This window comes from Schistosoma haematobium, chromosome ZW (genome assembly GCF_000699445.3).
Source record: "Schistosoma haematobium chromosome ZW, whole genome shotgun sequence".
NCBI classification, from domain to species: Eukaryota; Metazoa; Platyhelminthes; class Trematoda; order Strigeidida; family Schistosomatidae; genus Schistosoma; species Schistosoma haematobium.
Genome location: NC_067195.1, coordinates 12,929,369 through 12,941,394, shown reverse-complemented (window position 1 = coordinate 12,941,394; position 12,026 = coordinate 12,929,369). Strand labels below are relative to the sequence as shown.

At 42.6% G+C, this 12,026-nt stretch overlaps 1 protein-coding gene across 2 annotated transcripts in view; it reads right to left on the bottom strand.

The window, feature by feature from the left end:
* The window catches only part of MARCH6_1 (E3 ubiquitin-protein ligase march6), a 46,898-nt gene that overhangs the window by 31,971 nt on the left and 2,901 nt on the right, over positions 1 to 12,026 (bottom strand). For both annotated transcript variants that reach the window (XM_051210436.1, XM_051210437.1), the window contains exons 2-3: positions 3,564 to 3,660; positions 1,706 to 2,024 (exon numbers count right to left, since the gene is read on the bottom strand). In XM_051210436.1, the coding sequence (XP_051070430.1) occupies positions 1,706 to 2,024; positions 3,564 to 3,660 (416 nt within the window). The remainder of the gene's footprint in view (positions 1 to 1,705; positions 2,025 to 3,563; positions 3,661 to 12,026) is intronic.

Genomic DNA, 12,026 nt, shown 5'->3' with positions numbered 1-12,026 from the left:
ATTGATGTTTCTAATGCTATTAAAGTACGGCAACTTGGTTCCTTAGCTGTAGATTTAACTATGTCATGATACTTCGATATCAACATCTCTTTCATGATCGATTAAATACCAGTTTATTTTCACCTTACATCTTCGAACTGAGCTCTCCAACTTCCCGTTGAAATTACTCTGAGCCTAATAAAATGTTGACAAACGCGCACTCACATTAGAGTCTGCATATGTGATTAAGAACCATAAATTTCCTTTTTAACAGCGGCCTGCTTGAGCATCTGGGCTACTTGTTTCTGCCATCTAGATATTTCGACAAGTTATCTAATTTTGTTTGTTTTAATATATCATTATGTTTATTAATCGCATGACCTATTCTGCTGCGTTTCTGAAAAGTGTACAACCTTTCGCTGTCAAAGTTACAAAAAATTCAATAAGATAAAATGTGGTTGCTGGCAATATACAACGAAAAGAATGCACATTATTCAGTGAACTGCTAACATCTAAGTGGCGATCACTCAATATTTATCGCCAGGACCGACCAAGAAGAAAGAAACGGAAACTTGTTGAAATACTTTACGCTGAGAATTCTATATTGTACCAAAAATATAGTATTGAATAAAGCTGATAATAATAATAATAATATCCGCTCATCATTAGGTTTCTAAAAGTTGTCAGATCTTACGATCTTTTTTATCCCAAGAGTAGACAATGGTTAAGAATAGACGATTTTCTGAGTACAGAATTAGAAGGCGGTCATCGTTATCTGTTCTATGAAACAGGACGCAGGAAGACCCACGTGGATGTTTTACAGTATGACGTGGACTACCCATTTGAATGTTAAAGTTGTCTGTTAAAAATATTACGATATATGGAAAAATATAAAATCAGAGAAGGATTAGCGACGGGAATAGATGATTATGGAGCGGAGGAAGGGGTTTACTAGCGAACTAGTTGAAAACAAGTACTGTTGAAGAGTGTAAGGGGTTAACACATATTGGCAATTCATGCTCTGAAAGAAGATTCAGTTTAAAGATTTCTAAATAAACTTTATTATTGTTGAAAGTGTACTGGCTCCAGGAACATTCGTTTGAGGTTGATTACACTCTTCGTATGAGTGATTCTTTATGTTGAATTAATTACATACTTTTCAACCGTTATGACTGAGACTGGAAATCCGTGAGGCAGAGGGTGGGATATTTTTAGGACCCATTTTTCCTAATGCTAATTACCAACGTGGGAAACCAGAATCGCTGACGACTTTGGTTATTTATGGAACATCTTACCGCGAAGCAGTTAGCACTATAGTGTTGTCACATAACTTTAAATGTGCCAAATTTAGTTTCATGGTTTTTGAAGTGGTTCATTTAGCATGATAGAACCTCGAGAAACTAGTTATTCAGTCAGTAAGGATCCATCAGGCCGTTACAGTAAGCATATTAAACAACAGCATCCAGGTCGTGGCTATATACGACCACCACCAGCATTCTTGACTGTGAAACTCGATATGAAAATCTACACTTGCTGTTTAACTAAACGGCTTTATTTTTTAGCAACGTCCAGCCAAATTATTTTTTAACGGTCATTGCTAAAAGATGCTTAAAAGACTCCATAGATCGGATTTCAGTTTTAAAGAGTGTGCAACAAATAACGGGGTGCATAAAAAATATAAAATATAGAAGCTAAATATCTAAGTAAACAATTAATTCGAACCTACCTGAACACAATCTTGTAATAAGTGTTTTGTGGAAACCATGTCTAATGGAAGTGTGAGGAGTGAGAAAACGCTACCAGTAAAAAGACAACGGTACATGCGACAGGCAGATAAAGGAACTACAACCAACCATGCAGTGAAGACAATCGACAAGTGAATCCAGTTTAGTACAAATCGACGCAAGCTGTTGGCCAGTCCCACAGCCAACACGGTGAGCGGCAGAAATCGTGGAGTGTCAGATGCATAAATTCGAGTGAAAGCAAACCGATGATTACATAATTCACAAGTATTTCTTTTGCTATACTCAAGCCAACGAATGAGGCTAAAAAAATTATAGGAATTATAAAATGTACTAATAACTATCTTTCTATTTTTATTACTAACTAGTTCATCAGATACAGATTCATATTCTTGGTTTTGGGTCACATAAGTGTGAGGGTTTGTGACATTACCTGGCGGTCTAGACCGAAAGTGGAGCAGGTTACAAACCCGTGAGTTAGTGGCTGAAATTCGAACGCTTTAACCACTGAGTTATCGGTCCACTCATGATTTCCACGAGTGAAATATAAGCAACAGAGTGAAGTATAAAAGGCTAAATGAACTTGAATTAGTTGTATATCAAAACTATTTATTTACCCTCATACGAATAAGCAGCATGGTTATCAAATATGATTCAGTTATAATACTCACAAATCTGTGTTTTGATCATTTTAGCTGAATATAAAACTGATATTTAGTTATTTGGATGACAAATCGGAACGGTCAGAGTGGTTGATCAAGGATACACAGCTAGATAGTTACGTATTGTTACGAGGTACTCTTTGGTATGCAACTTGAAAATACTAACGCAGTACTTAATACAATCCAAGTGTGACTGCACGCAAATACTCTACAATATGCCTTCAAAACTCTTGACCGAACTGACTGCCTGATATGATGGAAAGAAAAGTCAATTTTCGATTGATTTACTCATTATGAGTTTTGTCCAAGACTACTTCTGTTTTGATTCAATGTAATGATTACTCAATGTAGTATTTGTTTTATTGTCTTGTATGATATTTTATTCTGCAAAACATGATATTCGTGTATTCCATTGACATGAACTATGCTCAGTATGTGATTTCTTATAACTTTATGTATTTTTCATATGTGTGATTTCATCCTAATTATTAATCAAAAATGGGTGTACAATCAATATATAAATGAGTGTATTTTAGACTAGGGTCATCGTCGTCATAGTGTTTTAGGGCTAATAAATCTTCACTTATACCAGTCTTAGTGTTCTTCCTTTTGGGTCGTGGGAATCTCAGAGGTCCCTCGTTCCAAGTATAAGTGATCAGCGTTTTTCCAACACAGCAATCAGAGACGACCAGATATAAGCAAGCCTGGGCTACTACCACGAAGGATATATATTTTGTGAGAAAGTACAACTCTTCATATACAGGTTCCCTTTACAGTGATGATTGATTACACTTTAAAAAATAACCTGAAACGAGTTTTATGCTGAGTAAATACGATAGAATAACATGCAGATATAGTAAACGACTGAACTTTTCAGAACATAGTCGGAAGTCAAACTGAAAGACTATCATATTAAAGTAGTCAATAATCTAGATCGCTACTTGTAATGTATATTTCTATGCACCAACGACACTACTTGACGTCCCAGATAGAAAGAAGTGAAACATTTTGGAGCAAGTGATTTAATTGTTGTGAGTTTTGTCCACATATCTAAACTATCAGTTTTATTATTGAGTTAATGTCATGACAAATCATTGCTTATTTGAAAGGTCTGCTTTAGTGGATGAACAAAACAGGATTACGGTTAGAAGAAACTCACAAACAATGTCTACAAACCTACCAATCTTGATGAATATATTTAATACTCCCAATGCACAAACAAGGATGAAATAGAGGTTTCGAAGCAGTCCCCTCACATCGGCAAACTCGACAAAAGTCTGAAGTTAGTAGGAAAGAAAACATCATTTTAAAATCTGTAGAGAATTGCGAAAAACACAAAAAATGAGACTAGCAGAAAAAAAGTTTCCTTAAAAGTACTGAACTCGATCTTTAGTTAATATTTCTTACGAAGAACATGAATTAAAATGCTGTGAAGATACGAAAGATAACTAATTTACTAAGACGTTTCTACTGGATTTAAAAGCCTATGTAGAACATATTTCTGGCTAGTGGTAACAAAAAACTAGCAGATGCGTGACAAAAATTGAATATTTGTCACAATGTATTTAAGGCTTCATTAAACAGTGAAGTTTGTGTGCCATCACAAGCATTTACCATTCATAATCAAGGAATTCAGAATAACCTTACGACTGTTTACTTGCTGGGTCTGTTCAGTCTTATTAAGGATGATTTTTTGTTACACGTAGATATCAACTAAAGAATCACCGAAAATCAAAAAGGTACTAAGCAGTTATTTAGTCTTATGAATGGGTCAAGCAAATAAACTTGTACTGCTGCAGCGACCACGTTACTTTTAAATCACTAAGCTGGAGTCTAAACAATTACATCCTCACGTTCAGTTAATTCATGACACAGACCAACAACCGTTCGATATCTTTGCTATTTAGTACTCCCGACGGTAGCTGCTACCTTGACGTGGTGGTCGAGATTGCCCATCGTGATGACCCGACCGAGCTATATTGGCTGGAACATATGTTCCTGTAGGTTCTACCATGCCAGGCAGGTCGATTGGAGAACAGTTAGACTAAAAGCAGCAACTCAAGGTCTGAGGGCGAAGTCGTACTGCTGACTGCAGAGGGGTGTGACAGCAGTAAGATGTTCCCCTCGAGCAACCAGTATCTGCAGCGATGCTGCCTTCCCACGAGGAAGGAAGGGGTTAGAAAAGGTCGGCCATAAAAATGTCACGCCTCACCTTACCTCACGGGTCTCCGTCTCCGGAGGTAAGGTCCTTTGAAGAACGGAGCTAACACGTCAAAAACCTCCCACAAAAAGGCCGCGCGCAACCGGCCTCAAGCAGTTGTCCCTTGGGCTCTGTGGTTACGCCCCCAGGTCGTCAAGACCGACACTAATCCAACTTTCCTTTCAGGTGTTTACTTAAGAAATACCCTCCCACGGTGTGGGAAGCCGTGAAGTGACATCAGCCCTCATACCCGTAACAACACACGAGACCAAGTTGGTCATATTCAAATCCTTCCTACACCTCCTAATACCTCTCTTATCTCCATGACCAACCCTCCTCACCTCTCTTTATCACCTCGCACCGCTAGGGCAAACGATTCGAGTACGCGGAACGTTATTCCTGGTCTCCTGAAACCACGCTCTAAACTACACTTAGGAGCTTTTAACGTACGAACACTGTGCCAAATAGGACAACGGGCTTCCTTAGCTAGGAATTTAGAATCTCGCGTCATCGATGTGTGCTGCGTCTCTGAAACGCGCATACAGGATCCGAGTAGCGTCATTCATTTGACCTCACCATGTCAAAATAAAGAACCAACTCGACTGACGCTTCGTTTATCTGGAAGCCATGATGCTGCTTCCCGTGGCCTCGCCGGCGTAGGTATAGCATTGAGTCCTAGGGCAGAACAAGCTCTCTTAGACTGGATCCCAGCAGACAGTCACTTGTGCGCTGTTCGACTAAACGGAAAAGTAAGGACTCAGAAGGATAGGGACACTCGTCGTTGCCTCTTCGTCGTCTCCGCCTATTCTGCCACTGACTGCAGCTCAGATGCTGTAAAAGATGAGTTTTACAGAAAGCTTTCCGACCTCCGAAAAGCTAGGCGCTCTGATGATAGTAAGTGGCTGGTGACTTTAATGCTCAAGTAGGTAAACTAAGCGATAGGGAAAGACACCTGGGTGGATCGTATGGTGCTGTGGCTCAAAGAACAGATAATGGCGACCGTCTGTTGCAGCTATGCTCAGATAACCGCCTGTTCCTTGCAAATACTAACTTTAAGCATAAGGAAAACCATCTTTTGACATGGTGACCCCAGAATTCGTCCCAACGTTGGACCCAAATAGTTCACATCGCTATAAGCCACCGATAGAGGGGTTCGATAGAAGACTGTCGCTCGTTCTGGAGCACGCGCTTGGATTCTGATCATGCTCTAGTGCGAGCGCGTATTTGTCTACGTCTTACTGGGCGTAGGAAAGACGCTGCAAGGAAACCTCTTAGGGTCCAACTTAATGATAGCCAAGCTAAGAATTTACTTCAGGAATAACGAGAAAAACAGTTAGGCAGCCAAGTGATGCCCACCCCTAGGCAGAGTGGAATGACATCCGAGAAGCTGTGGAAACAGCGGTGATATCTGCTAGTACGGTAAACCATACGCTTAGGGAGAAACACTGGATCTCAGCAGCATCTACCGTGCTGATGGATGATCGGAAGCTCACCCCATCTGGCTCTGAACATAACGAAGAGCGGAAGCAGCTTAAGCGAAGGCTGATAAGAAAACTACGCAGTGATCGTGAACAGTGGTGGGTAGGGAAAGTAAGATTTTATTTACTTATTTGAACACATAAATATTGGTACAAGAATGCGCCACACAAAACAATGAGAATTTAAGGGGAAGGAAAAGAAAAAAAAGAGAATAATAACGAAGAGATAAATGTAAGGTGGTGTAATAATAATAATGGTAAAAATGGGGGAACGGAAAGGTACAATCAGAAGAAATCTTTCAGTTAAGGAAGACACAACCACTTTTTTATGAAGAAAGTAAAAGGTTACAGCAGGATCACCATTGGCTTCTATTCTGAGCCATATCTGATAACGTCTCTAGCCACCGTGTTGCATCATCTCTCGGACCCCAGCCAGGGAGTCGTGAAGGACCAACACAAGCCATCCCTTTGCAGCTTTTTTTCATACGACCACACCATGTCTTACACTGACCACCTCTCCGCTTTTTACAACCAGTCCCAGAGTCCGCAAATAATGCACGACGTGGAATTCTCTGGGACGACATTCGTAGAACATGTCCAAGCCACCGAAGTCGGTGTTTCAAGATGGTGACACTAATCGGATTATCGTCTCTATGCCCGAACACACGATGCCGAACCTCTGCATTACTAACATGGTGTTGCCACTGAATGTCAGCAATCCTTCGGAGACAACGATAATCGAACACAGAGAGTCGTCTAACATCCTCAACTCAGAGAGGTCAGGTTTCACAAGCATAGAGCAAAACTGCTCTCACCGACGCGTTGTAGATCCGACCTTTTACAGCCAGACTAACATCACGAAGGCGCCAAAGATGGCCAAGATTGGCATAAGCAGCTCTGGCTTTTACTATACATGCATTGATCTCATCACTCACGCCACCACCAGCACTTATGCAGCTACCCAGATACACGAACTTCTCGACTACGTCTATCTGCTCACCATCCAGGGTGAGTACAGGATTGGAATCCTGCCAGTCATGTAGAAATACTTTGCACTTCGAAGGTGCAAAGCACATACCATACCTACGGATACTGATTGCCAACTGATTAAGTGCGGATTGCATGCCTTGGGCATTATCGCTCAGTAAGACAATATCGTCCGCATACTCAAGGTCGAGAAGTCTTTCTCCAGGCAACAGATCCACACCACCATTACTTGCATCCATCAGAACTGTTTCCAGAATGTCATCGATGGCGAAGTTGAAGAGGAATGGTGAGATTGGGCAACCCTGCCTAACCCCACTGCTCGAATGGAACAATGGAGAAAGGTGGTTGTATGCCCTCACTCTGCCTGAGGTGTTTTTATATAGGGCTTTTAGGATGTTAATAAACTTCTCAGGCACACCCTTCTTCAATAGAAAATCCCAGAGAACAGCCCTGTCCAACGAATCGAAGGCAGCCGTGATGTCAAGAAACACTACGATTGTTGGCCTTTGATAAGTATGGCGGTGTTCTAACATTAGGCGGAGGGTGAAGATATGATCAATACATCCTCGACCAGAACGAAACCCAGCCTGCTCCTCGCGAGTCAATCTTTCTCGGGTTTTGAACAACCTACGAAGTATGACGGAAGCCAATAGCTTGGACGCAATCGGAAGTAGACTTATCCCCCGATAGTTGTTACAGGAACGACGTGAACCCTTTTTAAAGATAGGGACAACTATCGACTCATTCCATGACGTTGGTACACTCTCTAGTTCCCAAACCTTTGTAAACAACGTCGTCAATTCCTTAGTCAAAAAGTCACCACCATCTTTAAAAAGAGCCGGAGGTAAGTCATCTGGGCCAGGTGATTTGTAACGCTTCCAAGAGTTGAAGTTCCTTGCGGACTTCCTCCTCGTTTGGTGGATCAGTCGTCACCGGCCATGGAGGGCAGGACAGTCTGACCGATGTTGCCGGAGCAGCAGGCCAGTTGAACTGCCCTTCAAAAAATTCTGCCCATCGTCCAAGACGTCGATGGATGTTAGTGATTGGCATCCCATCATCCTCGCAGATTGTTTCACTCACACCAGACTTCTTGCTGCCAGTGGCTCGGATGAGTTGGAAGAGCTTCCGGTAGTTACCAGATGCAGCTGCTGCTTCCAGCTCATTAGCACGCTTCGACCACCAGGCTTCTCGGTCCTTACGCAAGCTTTGCCCAATTTCCTTACGTAACATCCTTCGTTTATGGTCAAACGTTTCGCGAACCCACAACTGACTGTACCCACCATTTTCATGGCGTCATACAATTGCAACCAATGCTCATCTATACTTTTCGGTGGAGTGGTAGCTAGCCTAGAGGCTAGCTCGGTTCGATACTTACTTGCAACAGAAGTTGCAACCAGCTTGCTAATATCAATCCGTTGATGGCGGTCACTTCGTTGTCCACTGAAAAGTAAGGCAAGATTGGCGCAGACCAAGGCATGGTCAGAGTCCAGATAGGTACTCCAAAAGGAGCGGCAGTCTTGTACACAACCACGCCAGCGGTAGCTGATCGCGATGTGATCAATCTGAGTCCAGGCTTGGGACGCAGAGGGAGGACGCCAGGTGGCACATCGGTGATGACTGTGCCGGAAGTTAGTGCTAGCCAGAAACAGGTTGTGGTCTGTGCACAGTTGCAGTAGACGGTCCCCGTTATCTGACCGACGACCAACGAGTCCCCATCGGCCACCTAAACGACTCTCTTCTGTGCCTAGACGCCCGACCTGAGCATTCAAGTCTCCGGTTAGTACTACAATATCTATTGAACGCACTTTCTGGAGAAGAACAGATAACTGGTGGTAAAACTCATCCTTGATTGCATCCGGGCTGCAATCTGTCGGGGCATAGGCAGAGATGACGAAAAGACATCGTTCCTCACTCCGATTTCTCAATTTGATGGAACTCTCTAATCTAACAGCACATAACCGACTGTTAATGGGGATCCAATCGATTAGTGCTGCCTCAGCTCTAGCGCTTAGTGCGACACAAACGCCAGCAAGACCAGACGAAGATGCCACAGGGTCCCCGGATAAACGCACGTAAAACAAGCTTTTCGAAGCGACAGATGGAGAGCAAATTTGTAGTACTTCATCAGAGTCTTGAATACAGGTCTCGGATAGACAACAAACGTCGATATTAAAACTTTCCAAAGACATAGCCAGCCCTATCTGTTGTCCAACCTGCATAAGTGTGCGGAAGTTGAAGGCAGCCAGTTTGTATGGTGCACGTGGTTTCAGAAAAACTGCTTCAGTACTCATATTCGGTGGTAACATACAATTTTCAACTAGGCAGTGACTCGAGAACGTTTAGATAGAGTCGAATATCCACCAAAGACGAGCTGCTGTATAAGTCGAAAAAATAAGCATAGACAGAGTAGGAATAAAAGAGGGTGAATAATGTCGTAGTAAATAATAATAATAATAACAATAATAATAATGGTAATAATAATAACAATAATAGTAATGACAATAATTTGAATCATTTGATTGTTATTCGAAGCGAGAAAAGTAGTTTCCATAGATATAGAGAGTTCATCATTTGCGTGTGGGCTGTGATACTGCCCGGGTGCCCAGACCGAAGCAGGTGGTTTTCTTAGGGGGCCACACCCCGAGCATTTGACCTATAGGTCTAATCCACAAGGCAATGGAGCATCGTGAGGAGATGCAGTCCCATTGTAGCCGGTGACCAACGATTGATTCAAACGCCATTCGTTCCTGCAGCATACTGGAGCCCATGTGCACCATTGGTTTGGGATCCGGTTAAAGCGCCGGACATTTGCTTTTCGTCGTCTCATTTTCGTAAACAACACCCCCGCTACAAGAAGGCAGTGAGTAGGACTTCCCTGGCAGAGGCTGTATACACATGGCCGTGTGAGAGTATCTCGAGAGGGAGGGCGGACCCACCCCGCTCTCGGCCATACCAGGGCATTTGGGAGCCGAAAGCAAGAGAGATGGAAAAGGCAGCTGCATTAGGTAACAGCATGCAACTGTTCAGACTTGTTAAGGAAACCGGTATTAGGAACCCGACTGTTAGCGAAACTATCTCAGAAAAAGATGGACATATTATTCATTCTCAATCCAGGAGATTGGATCGATTTTAGGGATCAGTTCAACTGGCCTTCAGCCACACTTCGGTTTCACACGATCTCCAGTCGACCTGAATTGCAAGTTGATGTAAGTCCTCCGACTCTTTATGACGTTAAAAAAGCTATAGGATATCTGAAGCGAGGGAGAGCAGCAGGCCCTGACAGGTTTACTCCTGAGACTTTTAAGGATGGTGGTCCAGTATTAGCAGCGAGATTGACAGAGGTATTAAGTAGAATCTGGGAACTGGACGTAATCCCATCTGACTGGTCTCAATCACTGATTGTGCCAATCTATAAGAAAGGACAAAAGTCCTCTTGTGACAATCACAGAGGAATCAGTTTGACTAATATAGTGTCTAAAATATCAGCTTCAATAATAGCTCGTGAAGAGCAGACTAAAGAAAACCAGGCTGGTTTTCGACCTGGATGTGGTTGTATAGACCAGATATTCACATTACGTCAGGTCCTAGAACATAGACACACATTCAGACGCCCCACAATAGTAGTATTTCTCGACCTAAAGGCGGCATTCGACTCTGTTGATCGTGAGGTTCTGTGGCAGTGTTTGTCACTGAAAAGAGTACCAAAGAAGTACATTAACCTTATAATGGCTCTCTACTCGAACACAACTGGTCGAGTTAGAGCTTATGGCGAACTGTCAACAGAACTGATTACCTCAAGTAGTGTTCGTCAGGGCTGCCCACTCTCTCCATTCTTGTTTAACTTTATCGTAGACATGCTTTTAGGGATAACACTTTCCCCATCTAAATTCCCAAGGGTTGAACTTCTACCGGGAGATTCACTTTTTGACTTAGAATATGAGGATGACATTAGTTCTATTTGATGAAGACGCTGACAAAATGCAGTCTTCTGATCACTCTAAGCAACAATGCAAGCATGTTCGGGATGCGATTCTCCCCCTCGAAATGCAAAATGTTGCTTCAGGATTGGGTTGCATTGACACCCGAACTAATGGTAGGGAGTGAAGTAGTTGAGTGTGTCGACCGCTTCACTTATCTTGGAAGTCTCATCAGCCCTTGTGGTCTGGCGTGTGACGAAATCTCAGCACGGATACAGAAGGCTCGATTAGCTTTTGCCAACTTGCGTCATTTATGGCGTAGGCGAGATATCCGTCTATCAACCAAAGGACGTGTTTACTGCGCAGCAGTTTGTTCCGTTCTTCTTTATGGCAGTGAAACATGGCCGTTAAGAGTAGAGGATATTCGTAGGTTACTAGTATTCGATCATAGGTGTCTTTTAAACATTGCTCGTATATCTTGGGACCACTGAGTAAGTAATGCAGTTGTTAGGAAACGGGTACTAGGTAAGGATGGTGAATCAACTGATGAAGTGTTGGAACTTTATCAGTTGAGATGGCTGGGACACGTGTTACGTATGCCCAACCACCGACTGCCCCGACGTACGATGTTTTATGGTGTAGGAGTAGGTTGGAAGAAAGCTAAGGGCGGCCAGACCAAAACGTGGCTTAAATCCATGAAGTCACTGACAAGTGGACTGAACCGTGTTGGTAGGTGTAGACTACCTGGTTGGGGACTGCGAGATGATAGCGACCGAGGGTTAGAGACCCTGAATGACATGGCTCAAAATCGTTTGCAATGGCGCAGGTGCATCCACTCTTTGTGTTCTCCCAAAATCTTCTGAATTCTTCGTGCCCCTTTTTTTCGCTTTCAAAATTCATTTCACTGGATTATACTCCTTGAATAACATCTTGAAGCCCTAATGTTTTAGATTACTGATTATATTTTTACTACCTCTACAACTACGAGATTTGGATCGACAACTGCATCACTGTGCTAATGTGCTATGGCAACTCGAACAGATGTACGTACGTACGAAGTT